The sequence below is a fragment of the Canis lupus genome, chromosome 16 (genome assembly GCF_011100685.1).
Source record: "Canis lupus familiaris isolate Mischka breed German Shepherd chromosome 16, alternate assembly UU_Cfam_GSD_1.0, whole genome shotgun sequence".
Lineage (NCBI taxonomy): Eukaryota > Metazoa > Chordata > Mammalia > Carnivora > Canidae > Canis > Canis lupus.
In genome coordinates this window covers 60,204,043-60,231,428 of record NC_049237.1, presented here as the reverse complement: position 1 = coordinate 60,231,428, position 27,386 = coordinate 60,204,043, and the positions used below count along the sequence as shown (strand labels likewise).

General features: G+C 54.9%; 1 protein-coding gene across 4 annotated transcripts in view; it reads left to right on the top strand.

The window, feature by feature from the left end:
- ARHGEF10 (Rho guanine nucleotide exchange factor 10) overlaps positions 1 to 27,386 on the top strand; it is an 89,360-nt gene that overhangs the window by 31,666 nt on the left and 30,308 nt on the right. For 2 of the 4 annotated variants that reach the window (XM_038560549.1, XM_038560551.1), the window contains exons 7-18: positions 1,872 to 1,928; positions 8,133 to 8,296; positions 10,203 to 10,319; positions 12,216 to 12,330; positions 15,531 to 15,637; positions 16,803 to 16,880; positions 17,018 to 17,197; positions 18,396 to 18,512; positions 20,135 to 20,227; positions 23,509 to 23,679; positions 25,228 to 25,373; positions 26,808 to 26,983. In XM_038560549.1, coding sequence (XP_038416477.1) covers positions 1,872 to 1,928; positions 8,133 to 8,296; positions 10,203 to 10,319; positions 12,216 to 12,330; positions 15,531 to 15,637; positions 16,803 to 16,880; positions 17,018 to 17,197; positions 18,396 to 18,512; positions 20,135 to 20,227; positions 23,509 to 23,679; positions 25,228 to 25,373; positions 26,808 to 26,983 — 1,521 coding nt within the window. The remainder of the gene's footprint in view (positions 1 to 1,871; positions 1,929 to 8,132; positions 8,297 to 10,202; positions 10,320 to 12,215; positions 12,331 to 15,530; positions 15,638 to 16,802; positions 16,881 to 17,017; positions 17,198 to 18,395; positions 18,513 to 20,134; positions 20,228 to 23,508; positions 23,680 to 25,227; positions 25,374 to 26,807; positions 26,984 to 27,386) is intronic. The other 2 variants (XM_038560552.1, XM_038560553.1) reach the window with 2 other exon arrangements.

Genomic DNA, 27,386 nt, shown 5'->3' with positions numbered 1-27,386 from the left:
TGTTCCACGTGTGGCTTAGAAAGCTGAGCTATTTTTAACCAGATTTGATTTTTAATTTTCAAAGAAAAGTAAAGATGGCTTTTCTAATTATCCCTTTATTATCCACACTGGCTCGCTAATTTCTGTATAATTATGTTATATGATTAACTTCCAAGAAAAAACCATCTTAATGGTTAGCTAATTATTAAATTACCTCCTGGAATGTGTCATTCTGATTTTAATTATGACATTGTCAAACAAGGAACTTAGCATAAATAGATGATTCTGCTAGGGGGGCTGTTAAATCGAGATCATTACAGGATGGAATCGTTATCTTATTTTCTAGCAAATTCCTTTCCAAAGTAAAATTTGTCTGACTTTCTCCTATTCCTTGTTTTATTACACAAGTGGCAGTTAATTAGAGTAACACAGAAGTTAAGGGTGATGACCCCTACCACGATAAAAGATTTGGGTGTAACTTTTTTTAAGATTTATTTATTAGTGCACAAGCAGTGGGAAGGGGCAGAGGGAGAAGCAGACTCCCCACTGAGCAGGGAGCCTGATGCAGGGCTCAGTCCTGGGACCCGAGATCGTGACCTGAGCCAAAGGCAGCTGCTTCACTGATGGGGCCACCCAGCCTCCCTTGGGTATAACTTTTGACTCCCCCCAAGACGTAACTACTTAATAGCCTCCTGTTGACTGGAAGCATTACTGGTGACATATACAGTCAACTAACTCCTATTTTATGCACCTGTTATATACTGCATCCCTGTAATAAAGTAATCTAAAGAGAAGAAAATGTAATTAGAAAAATCATAAATCCATGAAAACACAGTTGTGGTATGTACTGCAGACATCAAAAACAAATCTGCATGTCAGTGGACTCAAGCAGCTCCCAGCTGTGTTTTTCAAAGGTCCACATATGAGCGTCCATCACGTTATCTAACAAGAGTAGAAGTGCTTATCGTGAATGCAGTTAATTTTCTTGCAAGGAAGCAAATGTGTCCCGTATGGGGACTTGACAGCAGCAAGAGAACGAGGAGCATTCCTGAATTTGCTTCCCCCCCCCCCCCCCGCCCCCACGTAACAGTAACTTGATATCAGAGGAGGAGTTCAGAGTATTTACCTCATTTTCTTGTTGTTGCTTAGTCACCAGTGACCTCTATGGCTTTCATTATGTAAGACTTTGTAGTGTGGTTGATTTCCACGTAAGGCCCAAACTCTTACAAATATTTAAATGCGTCTCTAGTTTCACTGCTGCTCTCGTACGTCACCCGCTCATACAGGATGCACTGAGTAGTTTGCCTGTGGGAGATCCCCACTTTTTCTTAGGAAAACTTGTTACAGCTTCAGAGGACACGAATATAGTTGGAGAGATTTTATCCTAACAGGTGTACCTTCTCACCCTCGCCTATGCCTACTCCCCTATCCAGTGGTTCAGAATATCACAGAATGATGGGTTTATTTTAGCAGCGTCCTGTTAATATAGCCCCAGTTGAGCTGTCTCTTTACTTCTGAAACTTTGTACTCCACCTTTGTGTTTCTTTGCATACCAGAACACGTTAACTTCATAGACTTAAAAATATTTATAAAGAGCCACATAGAGATGTATGGATGAACACAAAATAATGGACTAAGTTGGCCTAGAAGCCACAAAACTCTCTGTTGGAGAGATTTCACAGCTGGTTCAGGTAGAGTGTCATCCTTCAATCCCAAGAAAACATCCTGTCCTAAAAGTAACGCTTATGCTTCAGTAAGGTGTAATGAATTAGCCCTTACAAACTAACTTTTAGAATAATTTTAGCATCATAGGAGACTGTGGCCCTAAACAGTGTAAATTATACTTGGTTGGTCTTGGTCGGTTTTTAAACATTTCCCTCTTTTTATTCCAGATCCAGAAGAAGCCATTTATGATGATGTGCCAAGAGAAAATTCAGACTCTGAACCAGGTTTGAATTGCCTGTAATTGAGTTTTAGAGGATTCAGTTTTTCAGTGTCTCCATTTGTGTGTAAAAAAAATAGCTGGTTTGTACACAGTCCCTAGATACACAGCTTAATATGTGTTTTATGTTTTGTATGTTTATAATATCAATGATATTATGGGTTAGAATATGGGTCCGTGCACATAGGTGTGTGCGGTTATAGCACGTTACATAGAGTGATTGGTTAATGTAGAGAAGCAGAAAGAGTTAAAGATGTGAAAAATAGGAATGGGAAGGTAAGAAACATGAAAGCTGTAAGTGCCAGCATATACTTAGTAAGTTATTTAAGTGAGAAAATTGAAGAAGGAAGTACTAATACTTTTGTACAATTGAAGACTGATATAAGTTCTCAGATTGTAGAAATACAAAATCAGAGTCAAGCACGAATCCATACCTAGGCACATGCACTTAAAACTGCTGAGCACAAGTCGATGCTCTAATACCAAAGCACGAGGGTTTAAAAAGAAGGAAACAAAGGCAGTATCAGGTAAAGATTGGGGAGATTTACCACTCAGGCTCTAAAATCTATTTCACCTTGCATTTCAAGGAAAGGTGTACTGAACCCAATGAAAAAAGAATAGCATGCAAATAATGACTTTGTGAATGAATCGAAACAAGTATCGACTAAGACAGTACTAATAGTATTGTTTCATTTCACGAGTGTAGCTGCAGGGTGGGGTACAAGCCCCTAGCAGTGGTACCTGTCACCTGATGGTGGCAGATCCTCAGCATCTAATATCTGCATTTTTCACAAATTGGGTATAGATAATGCTTGTGGGTTTTTTGCTGTGATAGATTGGGTCTGCATTTAGGGGCAACTACTAAAAGAACAGAAATAGATTATTTAACTTCCAAACCAGTAGAGAAAAACCCAATCTAGTAGAAAGCAAGAAAATGTAAAATAAGGAAGAATGGCAAATAATATGAAAAAAGATGGCAAAATTAGCCCAAATATATTGCTATTTATAGTAAATATAAATGGAGTCCAGTTGCCCATAAAAAAAATTCTCAGGTTGGATAAAATAACAGAGCTAGTTATGAATTCTTAGGAGAGCTATATAAGGATACAAAACATTTGTAAGTAAGGGGATGGAAAAAGAAATATAAGTCCAATTCCAACCAAAATATAGCTAGTATTACTCTAATATATTGAATGTTAGGCTATAGAGTCCTTCACAGGAGAGAACTATAACAGTTCTGAACTTATGTGCACCTAACAAGACCTCTCCAAATTTATATAAAGCAAAATATGACTGAGATATAATCAGCAATAGTTAAGTACATAATTGGAGTGGGAGATATTTACAAAGCTCCTTCCACTGTCATGGATATTGGATGTAAGATTAGTAGATTGCAGAAGAACGCAGCATACAATCAACCTGAAGAAGCTAATAGTTTCAGAATACACATTTTTTCGCCAGACACATGGAATAATTATAAAAATTATATAGCATTTATCAAAGCAAATCTTAATAAATGCCAAGGAATTGTTACTCAGGCCTCATTCCCTGATTTTAAAAAATCAATGAAAAGAAACATTTGAATATTAAGAATAAGACTAGTTCTTAGCTCACAGAAAAGGCTGAAAACAAAGAAAATTAGAAACATTTTGACTTATATAATAGTGAAAACATTACATAAGTTCTTATGGGATGGATTTAAAATAATGAATTATAGTCACAATGGCATCTGTTAATAAAAGAAGATAGAAAAATAATGAGCTCAGCATCCATCTCAGTCATTTAAAAGAATAGCAAAGGTGAGGACAGAGAAAATAGAAGGAAATGAAAATGGTGGCAGCGAAAGTGATAAACAGAAAACAAATAATAGAAAGTATCGACAGAACCAAGGAGTAGTTCTCTAAAAATAATGCAAAAATAGATGAGCCTTGGGTAGTGTTGAGAAGAAAGGATCTGATTGGGAGGAGAGAGAAGGAAGGAAAGATGGATCAGGAGCAACAAACTACAGTAGAAACTCACACCATAAAGGGATTCTAGAAACAACTTGATAGCATTCAGTTGAAACACTCGGACTGCTTTTGAAGTAGAAAACGTTAATGTACGATGATTCACGATATAGAATTAATTGCTTAATAATCTACCAGACGGCCCACTAGGATCAGAGTCCTCATCTCAGAGTGGCTAACCCATCAGGGGACAGGCAGTTCCTCTGCTCTACACACAGTTCCAGTGGGCAGTAGAAGACAGGAGCAGGTAACTCACTCTAGGGTGTTAGTATAAGCATAAACCCCCTTCACCCAAAGGGGTGATGCTGAACATCCTAATGAAAATGTAAAGAAATAAAATCCAGCAGTATCCCAACAAGCAAAAGCCACCCTTAACCCTTTAGATTTGTCTCAGGGGCTTATGGATCCCTTAACATTAGCGGGTTCTTTACCATCTTTTCCACAGGAACAGACTAATGGACGTAAGCCTTAGGCTCATCTCAATATATGCCTAAAATGCACTTGATAAGATTCAACGGCCATTCAGTGTTGAAAACTTATAATAGAAGGAAACGTCCTCAGTCTAATAAAGGACGTGTTCCTGTGATCTACATCCAGCGCACCAAATGATGAAGAATTAGAAGCAAGTGGTAATTTATTCATTCCACATGGATTCCATTTATCCATCCAGTGCTTGTGGATGCTGTTACCTACTGAGCGCTGATCTAGGTTCAGCTCATGGAGTCCTCTCTGCTCTGGATTCCTACATTGAGGGAGACAAATTTAACATTTGGGTCCCTTTATAAATAAAACTGACGTGCTTATGAGTAAATGTTCTCCCAGGTAGTTATTCAAATACATGCTGCAAATAAAGTGGGAATTAAAGACTGTTTTCTCTAAAAGCAAGCTTGAAATTTAGTTTTGGGTAATTTACGCGCCCAGGTAGGCCTTTCCCAACACAAAAGGGGTGATCTGGGGCCTCCAACACTTAAACACCAACAGAAGCCTGCCAGTAGTCTCCCTACCAAAGGTGACAGCCGTTGTGGGTAGAGCCAGCTGTGTCCCTGTGAGGACGGTGCCCAGCAGGGCCCTGGTGTGTGTGGTGCGTGTGCTTTCACGCACACGTCAGCCAGGATGCTCCCTTGTTAGGATCACAGAAGGTCCTGGTCCCCTCTGTGGCCCTTTGCTCTTTGCTTGTTAAACACCTTGGTGGCACAGTCATTTTGAGAAAATGCCTTAGTAAGACCTAGCAAATGTGTAGATGGTGGTACAAACCAGTGGTCCCCTGGCAGGTGTGTTTCCCAGAGAAATTCATGCCCGCTTTCAAGGAGAGACGTGCAGGGATGCTTATCTGCAGCGCTATTTGTGAAGAGCAAAAGATGAGGGAAAAGGATCCACATAGGGCAGTGAATTTATACAACAGACCATTATACTGCAGTTAAAAATGAATAATGTGCACACGTGTGTGCACACACACTCAAAAGCAATGTTGAGCAAAAAGCAAGACACATAGGGGTAGGGTGCATATGGCCTTTAGATAGACACACACCTCAGGTAGATGGACAGCTACAAGCCAGGCCTGATTCTTCCCAACCTGGGGGAGAGGACAGGGCTCTGGCTGTGTGCATGTTGCTTCGTGCTGCGGCCTTTATAGGGGCAGACGTTGCATCAGTTCAAACGAACATGCCTGTTTGGTGCTTTTTGATGCATTTAAAGTATCTGATAATTAAATATGGTCAGTGAAGTAGGTGCAACTAGATTTTTGAGGTTCCTTGTGAGTCTGATTGTAGAATTCGAGCTGTCTAGGATATCAGCTGTCTGGTAAACGATGGAGACACAGACGCATCCGAGGGAGAGCAGAGGCCTGTGTGCTTTGTGCAAAATACAGTCATTTAAGGTGAAGTTCTATCACAGTACTGGGTGGATACTGAAGAATTTCTCATGAGACATGATGGTGACCATCTATGTATTTTTAAAATTGTGGTAAAGTGCACACTGCATCAAACTGATGATTTTAACCAGTTTAGAGCGCACAGTTTAGTGGGACAAAGCACACTTGCGGGGTGATGTAGCCATCGCCACAGTAGCACTTCTTAGGCGCGTCCTGGCCTGGGGCAGGTAGCACGGTTACTGCCCAGAAGAATCTCAGCCAGGTAGACCAGCTTTCCTTCGCTGGCTTGTGGGAGAAACACCTGCCCTGTGCGTGGGTTTACTTTCCAGTGTCGGAAGGCATCAATCTGTGCATCCAGGAGCTCTAGAGGGCCTCATAATTCACAAACCGTCAATCATCTGTAGTTCACGAGACACTGTAGAGAGGCCTTGAAAGTTTCAGGATGCAGGGGGGGCCCAAAGAGCCCTTTCCAGAGCACGGAGGAGCATTATTCTCCCACATTCTGACCACTGAGTGGTAATGTACCTAAGTTAAAGGTCTGTTGGGCTTGTGCTTGTGATGGCTCTTACTTCCCCAAGATGGACGAGCCATCCAGCCCACCCTAGAGCAGGGCTCACCCGAGAGCAGGACCCTCCACTGTCTCCCCGGAGCTGGGACCAGCTGGTGCACCTGCAGCTGGCTCCCGCAGTCTGGAGGTCTTGCTGTAGGCGTGAGCGACACCTGCCGTGCTGTGTGTGCAGACTGTTTCCTGCAGACACACTAGCCCGACGTCCAGAGGGTGAAGGGAGGAGGCCGTGCTAATCTGGCAGCTTCAAGGTTTATGAACCACACTGGGGGGACAGCGCACAGGCACATTTCTGCATGTTTGGGCACCTCATTGCTGACCGGTCTGTGGAAGGTCAGCGGGTGCCTCCACTCGTGGCCAAATGTCGTCGGCATGGCTCTTGGCCCTGCCTCACACGTAGCCGCTAAGCCGGAGTCCGGCCGCACCCCCACCTGCCCTGTTGCCCCAGTTGTCCAGCAGGTGGTCAGTTGTAGGTGTCCTTCAGGCACACTGAACCACACCACTGCGGCTTCTGGAAAGTGAACTCATTTTCAAATATTGGGCGGTTTTATCCAGATGACATTTACTCCATAGAGCTTTTAACCAGAAATTTGGATTTCTGTTTTATGTTGTGGAATTAATCTGAATCCAGTGGAGACGAAATGTGAGGCCAGGGCAATCTGAAATATTATAGGAATTTTCAAAGTGACAAATTCGTATCTACTTTTCATTTCCAGTGAAAACAGATGTTTTCCTTTAAATGTCCTTATATATACAAAGCTGGCTCTCGGCCCTAAAGAATCTATCCATCAGGGCTTAATTACTGAAGATTTTTAAGGCCAAGTTTTATTACAGAGGACAGTTGAGGATGCCTATGGGAAACATCTAATCAAGAAACGTGAATGTATTCTCGGGTGTGGAAATGCCGTCTTTTATCTAACTTTGTACTGTCCTGCAGTGATAATTTAAGCAGGAAGTTACTCTTAACAAGACACTTGTACCTGAGAAACTCCAGCTGAAATAACCATTTATGCTCCTGTGTTTAATAAGTAATAGAAATCAAGACACTGATACCCTAGAAGTTTGTAGACATTGTCCTTCCTGGAAAGTCGGCCACCAGCCGCACGGCACTGCAAATAGCAGATCCATCTGTATTTTTTGTTCCACTGGGTTTTTTTTTTGCATTGGTCAAGGCATATCACAGTTACTTGCTGTGGATCTGTGGCCTTTGTAACTATTAGAAAGATTAATTAATTGGTGGTGAATGTCCTTGCCGTGGGAGTGCCTGTAAGGCGGCTCGGCTCGGCGAATTCACTTTTGCAGAATACAGATTACGAAGTAAACGATGGGGGAATCAAAGCCTTTGCAACTTTTCAACCCAAGCTCCCTTGTTCTTGTATTTGGTGGCATAGACATGTGTTCTTCACTGATTCTGGAATGACTGATGTGATTACGACATTTTAAAAGCAGTAATAGGTTATAAGACTTATTAGACCATTATTAGCACAAAGGCAAAATTCAGTTGTTTCCCGTGAGCTTCACATGTGTTCATATTTGAGTATTTCTATCATTGATACGCCTGTCGCCTCCCTGTCTACTCTGCCTGTATTCCGTACATTTATCTTCTTATGGCTGATAAGTTGTTTGGCATAATTCTGGTAGATTCTTATAGACCAGCGGCCCTCAGGAGATGCCTGGGCTGGGGGCTCCCGAGCGCCCTTTCCAACCCTGCACGTCGCCGCCCCCAACCCCCAAACCGGAGATATTTCATTTTGGCATTTTTGCCCTCAGATGAAATGATTTATGACGACGTGGAGAATGGAGAGGAAGGTGGAAACAGCTCCTTGGAATACGGATGGAGCTCGAGTGAATTCGAAAGTTACGAGGAGCAGAGTGACTCGGAGTGCAAGAATGGGGTCCCCAGGTCCTTCCTGCGCAGCAACCACAAAAAGCAAGTATGTGTTCAGTGTGTGTGAGAGACAGAGCATCTCACGTTAACACGCAAACAGGACAATAAAATTTGTGTTCCGTAATATCTAAGTGTTTTTAGGATGTCGCTGTGTGGTGTGAGGAAGGCTAAGCGGTAGGGAAGGGTCCCTGATTTTACATTGTGTGTGTAATCATCGCGGGGAGTTTTTATAAACAGACCCACCGAGAAGGCCCTAAGTAGTCGTCCTCTGTGTTGTGCTGCGTACACGTCCTGCTGTCTGTGCACCGTCACGGGGTCCGTGCGCCCTGAGCGGTCGGAGTCGGGTCTCTGAGACACGGATGATGGTGAAGGACAGAGACCTGGGGGTGTGTGTGCACGCGTGTGCGGGCCTCGTGAGATGGAGGTCTAGGAGGAACTTCAGACATCAGGAGTGTGACTCCTGGAGTTGGGCGGATGCGGGCCCGGGAGCACTTGCGTTGAGGCAGATCCTCTGGCGGAGACTCGTGGTTTTCAGTGGTGAGTGGCTGTGCCCTTGCTCTCGGCTGCTGGGCTCTGGCTGTCGGTGAAAGGGGTGATCCGCACTCGCGTTCACAGACATGCTTTCTGTGTGGGGCTGAGTGGCAGGCCACAGGCAGACGGAGGCTGCTGTGTGACCCTGTGGGTGCAGACCGTGACGGCATCGATGCCCGGCCACCGTGACTGTGTGGGTGACGCCTGCGCCCAGGAGGCAGCGCGGTGGATGGGGCGGGGCCCCCGTGCACCCGGCTTGCATGTGGTTACAGGTCACCTAGTGTTCTCCTAGTCTGTGAATGGGCTTCACGAGACTCAGGAAGAACCTACGGCTTCGTGCGGGTCGCCCGAGCCCCTCACGTCATTGCACGCCCTCTGGCAGCGGGCAGCACAGCCCAGGCTCCTGAGGGAAGCCGCCCTGGGATTCACTCCCCGCCCCCTCCCGCCCCCCAGGAGAGCTGTGCACAGGCCCCTCGGAAGAGTGGGGAAAACACTCTTCAGTTTCCTTCCGGCGGTGGGTTGGGTGTTGGGTGTTGGGTGCCCCCTGACGAGCCAGTCACACGCTTACTGGACAGACACTGCCCTCCTCACCCTCCGAAGGGACCCCCTTTCCTGGACAGGCACCCCTGAAATTCCGGGTGAGAGGCCACCCCCCAGCGGGGAATGGCCCACAGGGTGGCTTGGGAGCCGGTGATCACACGGGCATCCTCGTTGCTCCCTCGCCCCGGCCCGGCCGCCCCTGGGGCAGCTGAGAGCAGGGCCAGCAAGCCGGAAGGGCCGTGGAGGGACCGGGCATGCTGGTGCAAGTCACGGTGTTGAGCCGGCCTACTGGTCGCCTGTTGACAGGTCGGAGAGTCCTTTTTTTTTAACCGAAATTTGCTTAGAGTGTCTTTGCCCAGGTTGACGTGGGAAACACACTAGAGAAGCACGAGGCCTGGGTTCTCAGGTCCGAGCCGTGTGTCACGTGGAAGGTGTTGGACCTGCATCTCTCCTCCCGTCAGTGTGGAGACTTGAGCCCCTGTTCCCATGGCTGTTCCCAGGCAGACACCCTGTCTGGAGGGCGGCCTTGACCTCGGGTGTCTCCTGCCTTGGTGCCGCCCCAAGAGGATACTTTCATACACATTTTATTTACCCGTTTGGTCCTTTTAACGTCCTCAGAACACGTGTGAATGACATCCCGGGTCGTCTCGTTTCTGCATTTGCCCGTCTGGCACGGAAAAGTCCCCCGTCTGGCTCATCCGAAGCAGCCTCCTTGCTCCACGTGTTTGACTTCCTCATTTTTATCTCTCAGGAGTTGGGCCAGAACTGGGGGCTCCCCGTGATGCGCGGGGCCCCCGCCGCTGCGCCCTCTCAACGTCAGATTGTCGCAAAGTACTGAAAGGAGCGTCTTTGTGAAAAGATTGTGTCTCTTTATGCTGTAGCTTTCCCATGACCTAACCCGTTTCAAGGAGCACTATGAGAAAAAGATGAGAGCTTTGGTGGCAGACGCGGTGGGAGCCTCAGAGACTCAGCAGCTAAAGCAGAGGCATGAACCGAAGGTAGTGTGGTCCCTTTTTTGACCAGCTGCACTGAAAACGCTCATTCAGACGTGGGCCGTGCTTTGGAGCGAAGCTCCAGGGCGACCAAGGCGGCCTTTACATCTGAACGGTGGTTCTCGGTGTGCTCTTGGGCGTCCCGGTGGCACCACGGCCCACGTCGCGGGTTCCTGTGAAATCTGAGACACTGCTTCCCTGTCTCCTCCTCTTACCCGCGGACGGGGCTGCTCCGGGGCCCGCGGCGTGTGTGACGCCACAGCCCCCGGGGCGGGATCCGCCGTGTCTCGGCCCGAAGCACGTTCCACGCGTGCACGACGGCAGCACCCCTCTTGCTGTTTGGGAAACGCAGGAACTTTCCATGAGTGCGCTACTTGGATAACGTGGAATAGCTTCGTTATTATTTTTAAATGAACATTCATAAAAGCTTGATTGCCGTTTTCAATTTTAACTCTTCATCCAGTAAATGTGGGCCAGCGAGAGCCAGATAAACGGAGCTCGTGGGGCCCTTGGTATTTTTAGGAGCGTAAAGGGCTCCCGAGACCAGCACGTTCGAGAGCCGCTAGGTGTGCAGTGGAGGCGGCCAGGCCTTGGGGGTGTGTTTTAAAAGGGCACTGTCAAGTAGTGTTCACGTCCACGAGGTCGTCTGTCCTTCCCACATTTTGTGATTCTGTGCGTATGTGTTAAGTGGCGTCTAGCTGAAATAGATGTTCACTTAGAAAGGTCTTCGTCGTAGTCACCTGCTCAAGTCCCGAGTGTTTGTGCCCCGGGCTCCCCCGGCAGGAGCGAAGCCCTGGGGTCCCGTCACTCAGGTCAGCCTCCGGCTGGTTCCCATGCAGCGTCTAAGGCACAGGCCACACGGTCTGGGGCCTGGCGCGGTTCTCTCGAGAAGCATGAGCTCGGTCGTAGGTCATGGGGGACGCGTGATGGAGGCCAGCTCGGGGGAGGAGTCTGCAGGCAGCAGGGAGAGGCAGGGCGAGCCGCCCGCGTTGGGCCGCAGGGAGCAGCAAGACAGGGCAAGTAGCCAGGGCCAGGCCAAGCAGGCCCCTCCATCCAGTAAGAAGCGGACGTTAGGAGGGGGCAGGGGCCTGGCTGTCTCCTGGCTGCCTGTGACCCGGGGCAGCACCACAGCTCCCCACACCCTGTACCTCTGCCGCTGCTCGAGGACAGGGCGCGCCGCCACCTTGCAGGCTGCCTTCTGTTCACGGTCCTCTACGTCTCACTCGAGGGACCCTGGCCGGGGCCTGGCTCAGCGGGCCGGCACGGGGTAAGGAAGGGTGGGATCTGGGAGGCCGTGTGGGTCAGGAGACGAAGCGGAGGCGCCTTGCAGACGGACGAGCCCTGGGCGAGGGGACAGGGTGCAGGCCCAGCGCGGCCGGGGAGACGGCGCGTCCTCGAGGTGGGGAGGGAGGACACGGGGCTCGGGAGTGGGGCACGTGCAGCTGGCAGGGTCCTGGCTAGTGAGAGGGCACGGGGTTGGGGGGCAGCTGGTCGAGCCTCGGGGGAATAGAGGACGTGCAGGAGCAGCCGGGGCCACAGTGCGTGTGACGTGCGCGCTCCCTTCCTCTGCCTCTGACGTCTGCAGAGCTCTCTGTGTCTGAGCCGCCACTGCAAGATGGACACTGACGTTCACACGCAGCGGGGGACCGTCCCCCCAGGTCAAGGAAGGGATCTCGTTAAAGTTCGCTCTTCTTTCTGTCTTTCTTTATTCAACAAACAGAACGTGGCCCGAGCCACACACGTGTACACACAACGAGCGAGCAAGCTCCCCCAGAACACAGAGCCAATTTCCGGGGACGTTAAGACCAAGCTACTTGACAGTATTCTTTTAAAATAAAATAAATGCGGCAAGTGGGTTTTTATCAACGGCGCGACTTCTCACGTTTCCCTGTCTTTGTGCAGATGCAGAAGCTCATGAAGGCCGCCAAGGAGGGCACCAAGGACGGGCTCGAGAAGACCAAGGCTGCCGTCAAGAGAGGCCGCTCTCTCATTCGGACCAGGTCCTTCATGGCTGCAGGTGTGTGGCCCGGCTTGCACCCAAGCTCCCCTCGCCTCGCAGCGTGTGGGCGGCGCCAAGCGTGGCCGCGGGCACCTCGCACGCCCCCAGCACCGTGCTTGTCGCCGGGCCGCCTGGGTCTCCCCTGCCTCTCAGCTGAGGGCGCGCACGGGTCTGTGCAGGGGCTCAGGGCACACGCACACCTGGGGCACTGGAAAGTGACGGGTTCTTGTGGGTGGGAGACGTCACTCCTCTTCTGATGTCTCCCCTCGGCACATGGGCCCTGGCGGCTGCGCTCTCTGCGCTCCCTCCCGAAATCCCCTCGCGTATCCCGGGACCCCAGTCACTCTGGATTCTCAGCAAGTCTAGTCCTTTAAAAAAAAAAAATTATTTATTCATTTGAGAAAGAAAGAGCACGAGCAAGGGGGGCAGGGAGACAGAGACTCCCTGACACGGGGCTCGCTCCCGTGACCCCGGGATCCAGACCTGAGCTGAAGGCAGACGTGTACCCGACTGAGCCACCCAGGCGCCCTGCAAATTTATTCTTAATGATGCATAACTGGTGATGCGTTCAGAGTGTCCGTCCTCGTGTGAGTATTTTCCACAAGGACACGAGCTCAGGAGGTCTTGTTCTAAGCAGGGGGTTTAGGAACCCTTGTGCTGGTGAGGAAGGATCTGGGATGATTCCGGAAGTTTCAGGCTCTCCGAGACCCTGGCCGGGGCGCCGGGGCCCGCGCCTTCTGTCTGTCTGAGAGAGCGGTGGAGTCTGGTGTGCTCCACGTGGACAGCACGCTGCGGGCCAAGGACTGGCCGGCGTCTGAGAGAATGCTGGTTACTCACAGGGTGGTTGAGCCCCCTCTCCCGGGGTGGCACCCAGATGCCGCCGGATCCCCTTAAACACGACTTCATTGTTTGCACGCGTGTTATAAGGGGCACACCCATGCTGGCGTGAGCCGAGCCCCGCTGGCGACCGTGCCTGGAAAGCACCGTGAAACGTGCCTCCCTGAGGAGCAGCCTCGCGAGACAGTGCCATTGGCATTAAAATGAACTAGATGCTGGTATGAATTCCCGTCCCAGTGAAGTCTTAGCGTCTCAAAACAGGACGCAGGAAGGGTGGGCGCAGCCCCAGCAGGTCACTTGGAGAGGAGACGGCTGGGTCGGGGGTTCTGATGGGGTGTGTCCCCGACGAGGTGCAGAGCGTCTGCCGGGTGCCCCCAGGATCAACACCTGCAGAGCACGGGCAGGGCCCGAGAGGTGCTGAGCTTGGGATTTGGGCCGTGGTGGTCCGGGTGGTCCCGGTGGTCTGAAGGGCTGGCTGAGGCCCCGCCCCAGACCCTGAACCAGGATCGGTGGGTCCGTGCCGGGCAGGATGGGCTGACTTAGTGGTTCTGCATCTTGGCTGTCCTCCTGCATCAAGTGGGAGCTTTTAAGAAATCCCAAGTGCCGAGGTCCCGCAGCCCTGGGACCAGTGAAGCCCGAGGCAGCTCTGCTTACTAGAAGGGTCTGTTTCTATTTCTTTTTAAGACTTTATTATTTGAGATCAATTTTACATTCACAGCAAAACTGCAAAAACAGCGCAGAGGTTTTCCATATATACCCCGCCCCCTGCCGTCACAGCCTCCCCCCAATGCCAGCTCCCCCGCTGCAGCTCCCCTACCAGCCCCTGCACCATCCTCCACCAGCCTCCCCCCCCCCCCCCCCCCCCCCGCCCAACCAGTTGGCACCTTTGTTAGAACTGATGAAGCGGCATAGACGTGTCCTCATCACCCAGAGTCCTGGTGTACGCAGACCCCTTGGGTGTCAGGGTGGTGCGGGCTGCAGGCTTGGGGACAAGCCCAGGGACAGGCTGCCCCCAGCGTGGCTTCATGCCCTGCGCCCCCGCCGCCGCCTGCACGGCCCACCCTCCGCCATAGCCCAGCGGCCTCTCATCTCTGTGCCGTCTCTGCGGCGTCACCGGCCTGGACTGGTCGGGGTGGGCATCATCAGGAGCGCACACTCGTCACTCTGGTCTCTTCCCCTAGGGACCTGTGGTCCCGGCTCCCCCGTCCGTTCATGGCTTGAAGGCTCTTTGTCCCGCGTCTGTCCCGTGTGTGCGCGACTGTGGCTTGTGCCCATCGCCTACCGAGGGGCGTGCTGGTCACCTCAGGCTTTGGCCGCCGTGGATGAACTGTGGTTGCGTCCGTTCAGCTTTCACGGGGCAGAAGGCAGCAGCTGCTTTGGGTAAACACGAAGGAGCGTGGTTGCTGGGTCTTAGGGCAAGAGGACGTCTAGCTCTGTGCGAAAGCAGGGACCGTCCTCCACGGGGCCGCCCCTTCCGCCTCGTGGGTGCCGAGCGGGGCTCCCATGGTCCCGGCCCCCGGCAGGAGGTGTGCTGGGCGCTCGGGGCCTGGGCCCGTCTCGGGGCCGTGTAGACCCTGGTCGGGTTTTCAATGCTCCTCAGAGACTTTTTTGTGCAGCCGGGTTCTGGGTATTTGGATTTGGTCATCTCTGGCTCTTACTACCTAAGAATTCCTCTGCTTTCCAGTTTTCCAGCCGTTTTGTGGATTCTGTATTTAGCTACAGCCCAGTTTTTTAAAGTGATTTTAGTTTGGGTCTAAATGTTTTGATTCGACGGAAGCTGTGCTTTCCCAGTGAGAAACGCCGATGGAAAGTCAGGAAATCCACCGAGTATTTGGCGGATTACTGAGGGTGGGTCTTAGCCTCCCTTCTTTGCTTCTGAACACAGTATTTTGGAGATTTATTTCTCTGTTCTTCTAGGTTAAAAACTTAACCTTGTTTGATAGCAATCTATTTTTTTTTTAAAGTAACTTAGACTTACTTGTTGTAATAGAAGAGTTCAAGCCAATAGTGAAAACCCAACGGTAAGAAACCCACGTGACCCCACGCTCGCAAGTATCGAGCTGTTTGACGTTAAGCATTGAAGTGTCTATTTCTGAACACCAGCCAGCTCTTCAGGCGGCACCTCCGCCGTACGAAATTCGACTTCAAAGTATTGAAAATTCCAAATCTAGGTGGGCCCCGTGTTCCCCTAGTGGAAAGGATATTTTCTTGGGTTTGCTAAAATGCAGTTTCATCACTGCCAGGTGGAAAGCACACGCGGAAGATTGGAGTGTCTGCCCAGAGCATTGATTTGACTGCTTTTTTTTTTTTTTTTAATCACACTGTACCATTAGGAATATATTGCGTCAATGTGGAATTCATGCCTTCTGACTCTTTTTAAGACCACAGATCCTGTCTTGAAGAGGAGCAGAATTTGTTCATTGACGTTGAGTGCAAGCATCCGGAAGCCATCCTGACGCCGATGCCTGAGGGCCTGTCTCAGCAGCAGGTAGGAGGCAGCTTCTCCGGGCTCAGCCCCTGCCCCTCGGCCCAGCAGCCGCCTGAGCGTCACCCCCAGAGAGAGTGTGGGCGCGACTCACACCGGCTCTCACCCTGTGGGTAAACGGCGTGTGCGTCGTGCCCCCGAGGCAGAGGAAGACAGAGGCTTCCAGCAACTGATGGGATTGTCGGCACGTGACCGAGGGTCTCAACCTCGGGAGACAGGTGGTCGAGGGGACGGAGTTCGGGGTGCCCGTTTGATGATCTTTGGGTAAAAGGAAGAGAAAGCTCAGGACAGCGTGGAGCAGAGTCTGGGGTGTCGGGGGCTCGGGGTCGGCTCGGCCTCGTGGGCTGTGTCCCTGCAGGCATGCTGTGCCTTCACCGGCCTGCGTACGACCCCAGAGGCGTTGACGTTTGCCTGGACCCTGGGGCCCCGAACAGTCCTTGCGGAGAGGACGGTTTGTAACCGTGCCGGCCCTTAGCTGCGGGCCCTCCGCATGGGGTGCCGTCTTCCCCGCAGGGTGGCGCGGCTGTCCCTGGCTTAGGGCGGGGTGGCGGCCTGCGAGGAGGGGGTCCTAGAGGCGGCCTGGCCTGACTGAGATCCTGCGCTCGTGTCCACGTCCTGGCGGCCGTCACAGCCCAGACTCTGCAGGCCCGACGGCGGTGCCCAGCACCATGCCTGGCGCGTCCCAGGGATGCGCATGCGTGTCTGTGGCCCGAGCGGCCTCACTTTGCCCACTGGCCTCCGCCTCCTGCCTGGGTCTTTGGCCAAAAGCTCTGGGCCAAAAAAAATAATCGACTCTTCCACCTTTCAAAGGTGTTTTCTTGTGTGATGTCAGAATCCTGTCCTCGTCATACACGTCGCTGCTAGCGCGGAGTCGGCTGGAGCCGCGTCCTCACCCTTCACCCAAACGCGAGCCGCCCCGCACCTCTGCGCGCTGCTGTCCTCACGGCTTACCCTGTGAGGTTTACAGTGTCCGTCGCTGCGGCAGCAGGCGCGTATGTCTTGCGTCTGTCACCTTAGCTAATAGGCCACTCGAAGTACCTTGGAGGCCTGCGGAGTTTCCCCCGCCTGTGGTTTCAGAGACAAAGCACCAAATGAGCCAGTTTATCAGCAGCGAGCACCGTCCCCCCGTCCCCTGCCCAGTGGCCGCAGTGTGTTTTCCGATCAACAGGTCGTGAGAAGATACATCCTGGGCTCAGTGGTCGACAGCGAGAAGAACTACGTGGATGCTCTTAAGCGGATTCTGGAGGTACGCGTGTCGCGGGGCGGACCTGGGTCGCCCTGGCCCTTCGCCTACGCACGTGGTCACGCACAGACCGACCGCGGGCAGCCTCCCCGGAGACGCTGAGCGCCGGGTCTGTGCGTTTCCACGCGTGTCTTTATCAGCAATACGAGAAGCCGCTGTCGGAGATGGAGCCAAAGATCCTGAGCGAGAGGAAGCTAAAGATGGTGTTCTTCCGAGTGAAGGAGCTGCTGCAGTGCCACGGCATGTTCCAGATCGCGCTGGCCAGCCGCGTGGCCGAGTGGGACTCGGTGGAGACCATCGGGGACGTCTTCGTGGCTTCGGTGATTGCCGGCGCGCCCCCGCCCCGCGGAGCTCGCCCGTGCCCTGCGCCGTTTGCTGTCCTTGCGGGTGGGCGGAGGAGGTCTCCCGCCGGGCGTCCCGGTCAGCGGGCCGGGTCTGTCCGGGGCCCTTGGAGGCCACGGCGCTCTGCTCAGGGGCATGTGCTCTAGAGCACCGGGGGCACCGCCCGAGGCCGGCGGCAAGGCTGCCAGTGGCCCCGGAGCATCCCCAGGCAGTGGAGCGGCCTTCTGTGGCCGAGCTGGGGCCCTGCAAGCAGTGTGCCGCCCTGGCCCGTGTGCCCCCGGGGTCAGGTCTCTGCCCACGCGCGTGGGAGGGAAGCACGACTGCGTTAACCTTTCCTGGAGGGGGAGCCTCCGGCGTGCGTGGACGTGACAGGCCGCCCCGCACGGGAACGGGAACGGGAAGGGAACGGGAGTTCTTACTAAAGTACTTGCGTGATCCCGTTCAGGGCCCTTATGAAAAACAGAGGAGGCAGCCGCGGATGTTTCCTGTGCTGTGACATTTCCTGGCTATTTTATGCATTTGGTGTCTACATTTACTTTGTCTTGAAATATTTCTTGAAATATTTACCCTGGGGACGTTTTTTTTAAAGGAAAAAACTTTAAAAACATCCAGTTTAGGTAAAAGCATTTTTTTCCGTGACAGTCACATGAGGCACCTGCTTACAGATAGGACTGTTTATCTGGAGAACGTGTGGGGTTAGGAGAGTGTCAGAGGGAGGCCCTTGGTGTTAGGAACCCGGGGCAGCAGGCCAATGTGGTGGGAGAGGATCGGTCTCTGGCTGCCCTGGGGAGTCCCCAGGGGAGGCTCCGCGCCCGCGGGTCAGGGTCCTGGGGCCTGCGAGGCATTCTCTCCTGGGACACCCTCCTCTCTGGTCGTCTGTGGTCAGGGCCACTGCTTAGCTGAGGGCCAGACCGCCAGCGGCCTGAACGGCAACGCCGGCAGCGCGTCGAGGCCGCAGAGTTAGGTCGTGCAGCTGCGTAAACAGCGCCTAACCCGTGTGCTGAAAAAAGAAAAAAAAAATCACACCCGTTCGTGATGAAGTGGGTCCTGTGGAAACCTCCCAGGGCCCGAGGGGTGGTCTTTGGGGCAGTTTTCAGATCTTCTGTCGCACCCGGGTGCAGGGAGTCCCGGGGCTCACGTGCTGCTGATAGTTCTCCATTTGCTCCGACGTCCCAGTTTTCCAAATCCATGGTGCTGGACGCCTACAGCGAGTACGTGAATAACTTCAGCACCGCCGTGGCCATCCTCAAGAAGACGTGTGCTACCAAGCCTGCTTTTCTTGAGTTCTTAAAGGTAAGCACTTGTGTTTTCCTTCTGGGTTCCCACACCCTCCGGTGACAGGTTCCACGTCAAAATGCTTCTCAGTGAAATTCTCACCACACTCTGTCTCTAGACATGTAACGTTATTTATCGTAAAGATTTTGACCAAATGTTGGGTCAGTGCTAGAAATAGAGATGAGTCTGTAGCGGTGGCGTCATTTTTTGGAAATAAGCTATGTTTTGCGCATCCTTGGAAGAGTGTAGGTGGATGGACAGATGGAAAGGTAAGGTCTGGCCCCAAAGGAAGCTGCTTTGGCTTCCTGTCAGCATGACGTTAGGGGCAGCAGACGGAGTTTGGGATTGGGGTGGAGTCTTCGCCCCCTACGAGTCAGAGCAGTAAATGGGCCCCTCCCTGGGCTGGGGGCTTGGTCCCTGGGCTGGTGTCAGGTGCACAGCGAGGGGAGGCGCGTCGGACTTGGGCGATGGGGAGTGTCTGCCGAGGGCTGTTGCTGAGCTGGGGTCTTCAGCCCACGGCCCCTTACCGTGACCAGCCACCCACCTGGACCTCGTTTGCACGAGACCCCAACTCCGATCGTGAACCTCGAGCCAAGGTTCGTGCATGTTACCTGAGCTGAATTCCCAAAGCTCCTGCTCCCTGCAGCGAGCGGACTTGGGCGGGAGTCTCGCCGGCCGTCCCTCCCCGTCAGTCGGACCCCGGCGGTGGGGGCCTCGGTGCTCCATGGCCTTTCCGTGCCGCAGCAGCACGGCTCCTGGACAAAGGCAGTGCAGGCGACTCGCACGTTCACCTCCGTGGAGGAGGCCGTAACGGTCCTGTGGACGCTGACCGAACCCAAGATGTCAGCCAGGGAGCCGGCCACAGCCCCCACTGGCAGGCGACCTCCTTCCTACCAGGAGGCCTGGGGACGGGCACGTGTGTCGTCGGGGCCCAGCCCGGGATCGTGTCGGGAGGCTGGGCTGCCCTCGAGGTGCTGGGGCCGGTCCCTCGCTCTGCCATCCGACCACACAGCTCCCTTGGCTGGAGAGACCCCACCCTGGGTATGCAGGTGGTCCAGCCGGGTGGGGGTCCCCGGCTCAGGGACGCGGGCCAGGGGATGAGGCCGCCCCTGGCACATGAGGGAGGGGCCCTCGGGCCGAATGTCCTTGGCCGCAGCCGCTCCTGGGCCAGCTCAGACAGGCTCGGACCCAGGGACACCCCACTGCTCACCCCGAGACCGCACAGCAGAGCCGGGTGAGGCCGGCAGCGGCCGCCGCAGAGAACGTGGCGCGGGGCGTGGGGCGTGGGGCGTGGGGCGGGCTTCCTCTAGGGGCCCTGGCTGCTCTTGTTTGGGAGTCCGTGATCCTCTTCCTGTTTTAGTAAGTGCACTTTTCAGTCCCTAGAGGATTGCAATGGCCTCATAAAGGGCCGAACCCTGCCCGGCAGTCGGAGGTGGCTCCGAAAGCCTCCAGCGAAAAACCCGGAAGATTCCGGTGCAGAGCCTGCCGCGACGGGCTGCACACCTGGCGACTTGGGCGGGCATGTCCCGCGGTGCGGGGTGCAGGATGGGGTGGGGCTGCGGGCGGGGGTGACCCTGGCCCCGGCGGCGGAGCTGGGGCCAGCACGGGCCGAGCGTGAGTAAGCGAGCTTCTCCCCACAGCAGTGCCAGGAGTCCAGCCCCGACCGCGTCACGCTCTACAGCCTGATGATGAAGCCCATCCAGAGGTTCCCGCAGTTCATTCTGCTGCTGCAGGTAAGGACACGCCCCTGCCCGCGACTGTGGACGGTGGTGTCCCTTCTGCTTCTGTCTCTGACCTCCTGTCCTCCCCCAGCAGTTCCGGGAGGGCAGGGGGAGGGCGCTGGACCCCCACTAGCCTGTCTCCCACTACCCAGGACCCCCCCCACTAGCTCAGACCCCCACTGGCCTGGACCCCCACTGGCTGGGACGCACCCCGTAGCCGGGACCCCCCACTAGCCAGGACCCCCTCTAGCCAGCTCATGAGCAGCCAGGTGGGGCGGGGCTTGGCTCCCCGGGGCCAGAGCCATGTCCACCCCCTTCTGCCGTGGTCAGGGCCTGGGTCTAGGGTCAGGTGGAAAATGACCCACGCCCTGTGCTGCACGGGTCGGTGGGTCGGTGGGCTCGGGAGCCCAAGTTAGGACTCAGACGAAGTGTGCCCATCGCGAGGGGGCTGCACAGACTGCAGGGGGCGGGGACGCTGCGGCAGGAGGCTCAGTGGCCGCCCCAGCATCGTCAGAAACTAAAGATGCGCAGAGTGGTGGGTGTGTGGCTCCCAGCAACAGCGGCTCTGAGTGCGGATGACGCGCTGTCTGCGCCCACCTGGTCCCCCCGGAGCCTGGGTCCCGCCCGTGCCTGGGACAGGTCTCCTGCAATGCCCAGCCTGCTGCTCCCGCGGCCCCAGTGTGGAGTCGCAGCGCGGATCGCGGTGCCCTCCTGCAGACGAGGGGCGTCTCCCTCGGCATCGAGCCCGCTGCTGCCGGCAGCCGAGTCTGTGGGGAACGTACCTCGTGACCCACGAAGCCCTGAGACCCTGAGAGGAGGGCGCCCACGGTTACGCGTTGGTCTCGGCTGTTTCCGAGCCGAGGCGCACAGGCCGTTTCTGGTGCCGGTTGCCTGTGTACGTGTCCCATCGGGTCCTGGTTCCCAGCGTAGGCATTAGAGTCTTAGTAACAGAAGCTGGGTTTGTTCTGCTTTGTTTTTTTACCCCTAGAATCAAAATATCCAGAAAATGTGTTTTGCTCTAGTTGTTGGGGATTTACTGAACTCTGAATGTAGGAGGCTCCAGGCAGGCGGCTTGGTGAGGAAGACGGTGGGGGAGGCGATTAGACACTCTTCTTCGGCTACGTGGGGACGCAGGGACCAGGGGCAGAGGCCTAACCGCCTCCCGGTCCGTGCGCTGCATGTGCAGACCCTCACGCAGACCGTGCTTGGCGACGTGCCCGTAGGTGCCTGGCAACCCCTGGCCGCCCACGTCGCACCTAGACGCCTCCTCCTGGTGGTTTTCTGTTCTCACTTAGCTGTAGTTGGGTGTGATTTCCAGTGTAGCTCGTCAGCTTTGGGTTAACCGTCCGTAAGTCGCAGCAAACCCTTGACCCAGGTGTTCACCGAGGTGTATTCCTTAGGGCGGGAGGGCCGTGGGCAGCGGAAGGAGCCATCAGAGGTCGGGCTCCGAGCCTCGTGCCGGTTGACCGCAGGGGCCTGGACCTGGCAGCGTTTCTCAGATTTAGGCCCGAGGACGTTCTGTGAGGTTGTGGTCGCCTCCCCGCCTAGTTCCCTCGGGGTCCGTGAGGCCAGTCCCTCCGTGGGTCTCCCTCCTCCTCCCGCCCCGTCCGTCTGGGCCCAGCAGACTCACCTGAGAACTCCAGGATTTGGGGGAGTGGTTCCCTGGCCGGTGAGGGGGCGGCGGAGGGTCGGGCACGTGGGGAAACACGCGGTTGGGCCAGGGAGTCCGCGGTGTGTGCATCTGAGAGGAGGGTGAGGGCCCCCCAGGGCCCTGGGCTCCCCGGAGAGGTGCTCCGAGGAGAGGTGCTCCCGGGAGCTGTCCCTGAGGGGGGGCGGGGCCCGGGGCTCGGCTGGCCCAGGATGGGCGTCCTGCTCCGCACACGCGGGTCGGGTGGCCGGGCACCGCCTGCTGCCTCCTGCTGTCCCGGGCCCGTTGGGCGTCCCGCTGCCCTTCTCCGCCCTGATGCCCAGCTCTCCGGGCCCCGCTGGGGCTCAGACCCCCGCAGCCCTCCCTGAGCCCCGGCGAAGCTGAACCCCGGCTCTTCTGCTGCTGCTTTCGGACACGTGGTCCTCCGGAATCTTTGTCTCGCTTCCCGCGACCGTTTCCTGTCCCGTGTCGGACGCACGTGGGTCGGGGCCTGGACGCAGCAGCAGACTTCCCGTCTTGCTCCCGGGGTGCTCTCCCGGCATGCGGTGGCCCCAGCCCGCGGACCCGCAGCTGCGGTGCGTGTCCTGATGGTGCCGACGGCGGCAGCCACCAGCTGTGACCTCGGAGCCAGAATGTGCTGTCGGGTGCTTTACTCGCCTCGATAGGACTTAAAGGGACTCAGAGGGAACGCGCGTGTAGCACGGTGCACGCAGCTCGCTCAGACCGGAAACGCTGCCTCGTTTCGCAGGGTTTTGTTTTCTCAGATAAGAAGCAGGTTACAAGACGAAGGTGCTGTTGGACTGCAGGCTGGTGGGGCCGGCGTAGCTGCAGGGGGACGGCGGCGGGCTGGGCTAGGTCTGAGCGGGCGTGCCCCCGACCGTGTGCCCCTTGAGCAGACGAGCGGCCGAAGGCCAGCGAGCGTCCTCTGTACGAGCGAGGGGACAGCGCTGTGACTGTCACTTCACTGTTGCTCTTTTTTTTTTTTCTAAACATTTTATTAGAAATGGGAGGGGGAGCGGCGGAGAGAGAGGGAGAAGCTGAGCAGGGAGCCCGATGCGGGACTCGGTCCCAGGACCCCGGCATCGTGACCTGAGCTCCCCGCCGAGCCACCAGGTGCCCCTGGATGTTGCTCTGGGAAGCCTGTGCCCGAGTGACGCCCATGGCTCCGTTGTCTGGGTGACCGTGTTGCCGCTGCCTGCCGGGCGTCCTCCCTGCAGCCTCCTCGTGCCTTTGCGCCCCTCGGACGTGGGCAGGAGGGGGAGGGGCGCCCCCGGGAGCGTGGCGAAGCCGGGGTGCGGGCTCTGTGTCGGTGGGAGCAACAGGCTAGTCGTTAGGCTGGACGGAGTGCGGAGGGCAGGGCCCTTCTGGGACCTGGGGTGCAGCTCGTTCCCATTCACGGAGCCTTTATGGGGAAGTGCTAGTTTTTTCCATTAGCAAAGCCACTTAGTGAGTTCACTGTGTTTTTGCAAAAGGAGCTGCTCCGTGTTTAGCCGAATCCTGAGTCACTTGGCTTCTTCTCTCCCCGGGGCTGGTCCATCCTCCCCCAGAAGTGGGGGCGCAGCGGCCAGCTGGGAGCGCGTGTGTGCCGCCGCCTGCACCCCCGCACCGGCGGTCACGCATCCCCTCCTACCGTGTTTCTCCCAAGGACATGCTGAAGAACACCTCCAAAGGCCATCCTGACCGGCTGCCGCTTCAGATGGCGCTGACGGAGCTAGAAACGTTAGCGGAGAAGCTGAACGAGAGGAAGAGAGACGCCGACCAGCGCTGCGAAATCAAGCACGTCGCCAAAGCCATCAACGAGAGATACCTGAACAAGGTTGACCGAGGTTTCTCTGTGCTGCGGTTCCGCTTGCTTCGCACTAATAAGCCGCCGTTCTTTCCACCGCTTGCTACTAATCTTCTGGAAGCTGCAGCGAGGCCGCGGCTCAGGGCCCTGCCTCGGAAGCCGATGGAGACGTCGGGCGGGTCGGGGCGCACGTCCCTGGGGAAGGGGCCGGGTTCACGAGACCCTCGCCCGGGCCGGGACCCCCACGGAGGTTCAGACCGGCTCCTGTCGCGGAGTCTTTCGGCCACCACGCGGTGTCTCGTGTTAGATGGTCAGAATGGCACCAGAGGAGGTCACGTGCAGCGTAAGTGGTGGTTGTCACGGAAACTGAGGGAATCCCCGCAGGAAAGCAGCTCCTAGGCAGAGCCGTGTTTCCACTTTCTATCACAAGTCTTTCCCGCGACAGCGAGTGGATTTTATGTAGACCTCCCCGTATTTACTTACGGCCCTGGTCCACAGGAGGAAGGTAATCGATAGGAGTGGTTTTAAATAATCACAAATCCTATTTATCGTCGCTAAAACCATTTTCTGTCTGTAGGGTAGTCTCCTATCAGATGGTGACCCTCAGTGACCTCGCCACAAGAACTTTACCATTATACAGGCTCTCCCTGATTTCCTGAGCGATTGACGTGGGGTTTCTATGAGCTGCAAATCGCAGCCAGTGATGGTCATGCTGTTTAGAATCGTGCTTGCCTGTGGTCGCGGTGTTTGCACGCCCGTGAGGCACAGAGCGACGCAGGCCGACGGGGAAGTGGTGTGCGTCGCTCACTCCCGGTTCCGAGCCCGTGCGCGCAGCCTCGTCACCCCTGTGAGCACGTCAGGAGTAGGTTGGCTGGGGGCTCGGCCGCTGCAGATTTAGAGTCAGAACGCCCCCTGAGCTTCGGGTTTCCCCATGTTCTTTTGGGCCGAATAGTCACAATCAGTCTAGCTTCTACATGACTGGTCTCGTCTTATTAACACCAAGCATCTCTGCAAAGGTTTATAAACCAAGTGTTGTGTTCAGCCCCGTGAGACGAATTTTGACGTACCCCAAAAAACTAAGACGTTTTCTTAATTGGGAAAACAAACCCCCCCGGGTCGCTATCGTGCTCACGAACGTTCTCGGCTGACATAGCGTCGCACATAAGAGAACGACTGCGGCCGGGCGAGGCAGTGTAAGGATGGAGCCTGTGCTCGGGCAGGTCATCCGAGGGGAGGAGGGAGAGTGACAGGTGCAGACAGAGGAGCCCCCCTTTGCTGGATCAGCGTCTCAGCTGGAGAAGGCGAGTTTACAAACAGAGGGTTAGTCTCCCTTCACTGTTGAGGAGGATTCCAAACACCGTCTGTACAGCGACTTACTTAAAAAAAGCCACTTTCGGGATTCTTCGTAGTATGCACGTGAAGTGTGATGGGAAGTATGCAAATCCTCCGTAAAGGGAAAAGTCTGCCGAACCCTGACGCGTTCTGCTCCTGTGTTGTGCAAGACTTTGGCTCACGCTTTCTCTTCTTTCGGGGAACTCGGTTGCGGGAACCGTGTCAAGCGTGACTTTGAATGTTCAGCTTCTCAGCAGCGGGAACCGGTACCTCGTGCGGTCCGACGATATGATAGAAACTGTTTACAACGACAGAGGAGAAATCATTAAGACCAAGGAGCGGCGGGTCTTCATGCTCAGTGATGTGTTGATGTGCGCCACGGTCAGTGCACGGTGAGCGTGCGTGCCGCACCCCACAGGAGCGGTGGTCCCCTTAGTACCCCCCGTTCAGGGCGCACCGATCTGTGCGCGGAGCTTGGTCCCCTCGTCCTGTGACCAAGGGAACAGACAGTCTGGTCCCCCCTGACGCGCTCTCAGCGACGCTCCCGGAAGGTGGTGAAGGGAGGACCCGCTTTGGTCGGGCTGAGATGTGAAAAGAGCCCCTTGGTAGCCTCAGAACATCAGGAGTGGAGATTTGAGATTCAAGCAGGTTCAGTAGAAATTTGGGGCCAAGTTCCCGGGTTCTCCGTTGCTAGGTGTAAAGCCCGCCCCATGCATCGAATACGCAGTCTTGCACTTGTTACTGGGCATCTGAGTGCCTCCTGCGCCTCCCCACGCGGGCTGGAAGTTGAAGCGTGAGGCCCTCTAACATTTGGGGGACGTCAGGTAGCTTGGGTACCAGCTGGCTCCCAACACGTCAAGTATTTCAGTTTCTTTTTTCTTTTTTTTTAAGTATTTCAGTTTCAAGTACAGTGCCCAGCATTTTGGCTATTGTTTTCTACATTTTGATTGAGGGAAAAAAAAAAAAAGTATATGTCTTAAAGAAAGCAAACTGTGATGATCACTTGTAGTAAGGAGGGGTGAGGTCCCTGGGCACGCCGAGGCCTCGGGGCGCTGGGAGCCCTGACGCACTGGCTTGGTGGTGGTTGCACACGTGTCTGCTCTAGCATTTCCACGTAACCAGTTAGGTACATGCGTGTTTGCTCCATTTTATGGGGAAAGGAAAAAATACCTGGGATTTTTTTTTCATTGTTCCATAATAAGTATTTTGATCATGGAGCATAATGGCATGATTTAATTTTTTTTAAAGATTTTATTTATTTATCCATGAGAGACACCGAGAGAGGCAGAGACCCAGGCAGAGGGAGAAGCAGGCTCCATGCAGGGAGTCCGACGTGGGACTTGATCCCGGGACTCCAGGATCACGCCCTGGGCTGAAGGTGGCGCTAAACCGCTGAGCCACCCGGGCTGCCCACATGATTTAATTTTATTGAAATAGTTGTACTATATCCAAGAGTAAAGAAGGAACTTTGGTAAGAAATGGTCAGAGACTGCACAGGAGGTTGTCCCTGCTAACAGTATTTGCCAGGACGCAGGAGCAGCTTTGCCCAGGGAGCCATCCGGGAGCATCCGGCCTGTTCCCTTCTGCCTCTGTGGGACCCTGAGCGCTTTCTGGGACCTAGCAGTCCACGCTCTCCCGTCGCCCTGGGTCGGGCAGTGAAGGGCCTGCCCTCACCTAGTGGGAGGCCTCTTTATGGGACCAAACGGCAACTTTGCAAGCAAGTCCGAAGCATCCCGAAGCTTCCTCACTTGAATTATCTAAGGGATAGACAGTACCGCGAGTCACGCGGGTGATGAATCCTAAGGAACGGTTTCTCCCTGTTTCAGCACCTCCGACAGCAGCACCATAATGTCATCGAGCCAGAGGTATTTGTTGAAGTGGAGTGTTCCTCTTGGACACGTAGAAGTGATCGAGTACGGCAGTAATGACGGTGCTGGAGAAAGCAGGTGTCCCCCCGTGCACCCGCCCGAGAGCCTGGCAGTGGTCGCCAACGCTAAGCCGAGTAAGTGACATTGTTCTGAGGTGCCCGCGTGGCTCGGGGCCGGCTCCTTGGCTGCAGCGGTGCCCGAGGGCCAGGGAGGTGGCCGGGCCGTGGGAGGCCACCCTCTTGGGAGCCTGTGTTGTGTCGGCTGTGAGCCCGCTCACCCTCCTCTTGCGGCTTGCCCCTGCTGCTGCGCGTCCTCTGGGTTTAGGGGGAAGCCCTGCCGTGTGGGATGCCTCAGTCTCCGGCTGTGGTTTCTGGTTCAGCACTTGGGGCTCTGGCCCCTGTGTCCCGACCCCGCAGTGATCGACGCCCAGGGGTCTCGGGCCTGTGGACCTGCTGTAGGCTTGGCTCTGCTGCGCGGCCCCCTTGTCTCTCCCCCAGGCTCCCTGCGCAGGGGGGGACTGGGCCGTGCTCCTGTCCG